We start from the raw sequence: 2175 nt of genomic DNA, 5'->3' as shown, positions 1-2175 counted from the left end.
ACATGACACATCTAATGATCACATGATTCACAAAATGATCACATGACACACGTCATGATCACATGACACACATAATGATCACATGATACACAAAATGATCACATGACACATCTAATGATCACATGATTCACAAAATGATCACATGATTCTATTTATTATTTTATAAAAATCTGACTATGAACTTTATTCTTGTCCTTCCAGACCCACGAGGAAGTCTCACCTCCTCGACCTCGACCTTCTCACGATGACCTTCTTTTTTTAATCATTGTTTGAAGAGTTTCTGGAACTAAACATATCAAGTTGATATAACAAGTCAATGGTTGTGTTATGATGCAGAGAACATGGATTTCTGGACAAGATCGTTTGATGTTTTCTTATTTAAAAGCTTAAGAATGAAACATAAAACTGTCAGATGTGATCAAACGTGTCGTAAGCGTCGCACACGTTACTCTACGCTCTGCTGAAGTCGCTCGGATCATTTTTCCGACTCTGGAAACTGAGTCAGAGCGAGTCCTGCCCCTCATGACTGGCTGAGAGCGTCGCCCATCCCAGCAGCATAATTCCATCTGGGCTAAATATTTATAGTGAGGGGGAACCAGTGGATCCACAACACGTTCATTCACACAAGAGCCAGAGACCAACGGATCGACAACAAGGACTTTAGTCAAGACACGACCATGAGCTGTTTGCTTCTCATCCTGGCTTTGACGCTTTGTGTCGAGAGGAATCCAGCCTACGGTGAGTTTGACTACATTAACTAAAAACTGCATTTGAGAATTAATACATTTATAATATATAAATAATATTGACTTTTGTGGGGGTTTTTGTGTTAATGGATATTTAAAATGACCTTAACTTTCTTTTTTTTTCTTTTTTATATTTTCTTAGTCTTTTATATTTTTTTTATCTTCGAATTTTCAACTATAATCGAACAATTTTCTATTTTAATCGAACAATTTTCTACTTTAATCAAACAATTTTCAACTTTAATCAAACAATTTTCAACTGTAATCGAACAATTTTCAACTATAATCAAACAATTTTCAACTATAATCAAACAATTTTCTACTATAATCAAACAATTTTCTACTTTAATCAAACAATTTTCAACTATAATCAAACAATTTTCTACTATAATCAAACAATTTTCTACTTTAATCAAACAATTTTCAACTATAATCAAACAATTTTCAACTATAATCAAACAATTTTCAACTATAATCGAACAATTTTCAACTATAATCAAACAATTTTCAACTATAATCAAACAATTTTCAACTATAATCAAACAATTTTCAACTATAATCAAACAATTTTCAACTAAAATCAAACAATTTTCAACTATAATCAAACAATTTTCTACTTTAATCAAACAATTTTCAACTATAATCAAACAATTTTCAACTATAATCAAACAATTTTCTACTTTAATCAAACAATTTTCAACTATAATCAAACAATTTTCTACTTTAATCAAACAATTTTCAACTATAATCAAACAATTTTCTACTTTAATCAAACAATTTTCAACTATAATCAAACAATTTTCAACTATAATCAAACAATTTTCAACTATAATCAAACAATTTTCAACTAAAATCAAACAATTTTCAACTATAATCAAACAATTTTCTACTTTAATCAAGCAATTTTCAACTATAATCAAACAATTTTCAACTTTAATCAAACAATTTTCAACTGTAATCGAACAATTTTCAACTATAATCAAACAATTTTCAACTATAATCAAACAATTTTCTACTATAATCAAACAATTTTCTACTTTAATCAAACAATTTTCAACTATAATCAAACAATTTTCTACTATAATCAAACAATTTTCTACTTTAATCAAACAATTTTCAACTATAATCAAACAATTTTCAACTATAATCAAACAATTTTCAACTATAATCGAACAATTTTCAACTATAATCAAACAATTTTCAACTAAAATCAAACAATTTTCAACTATAATCAAACAATTTTCTACTTTAATCAAACAATTTTCAACTATAATCAAACAATTTTCTACTTTAATCAAACAATTTTCAACTATAATCAAACAATTTTCTACTTTAATCAAACAATTTTCAACTATAATCAAACAATTTTCAACTAAAATCAAACAATTTTCAACTATAATCAAACAATTTTCTACTTTAATCAAACAAT

General features: G+C 27.2%; 1 protein-coding gene across 1 annotated transcript in view; it reads left to right on the top strand.

Annotated features, from left to right (window-relative positions):
- Positions 1 to 603: 603 nt before the first annotated feature.
- The window catches only part of fstl3 (follistatin-like 3 (secreted glycoprotein)), a 9452-nt gene continuing 7880 nt past the window's right edge, over positions 604 to 2175 (top strand). Inside the window, exon 1 of the mRNA XM_087783258.1 lies at positions 604 to 738. Coding sequence (XP_087639384.1) covers positions 678 to 738 — 61 coding nt within the window. The 5' untranslated portion in view covers positions 604 to 677. The remainder of the gene's footprint in view (positions 739 to 2175) is intronic.

Source organism: Callionymus lyra, chromosome 2 (genome assembly GCF_982586985.1).
Source record: "Callionymus lyra chromosome 2, fCalLyr1.hap1.1, whole genome shotgun sequence".
Classification (NCBI taxonomy): domain Eukaryota; kingdom Metazoa; phylum Chordata; class Actinopteri; order Syngnathiformes; family Callionymidae; genus Callionymus; species Callionymus lyra.
Note: the sequence above shows the minus strand (reverse complement) of the source record. Positions and strands in the feature narration are given on the sequence as shown.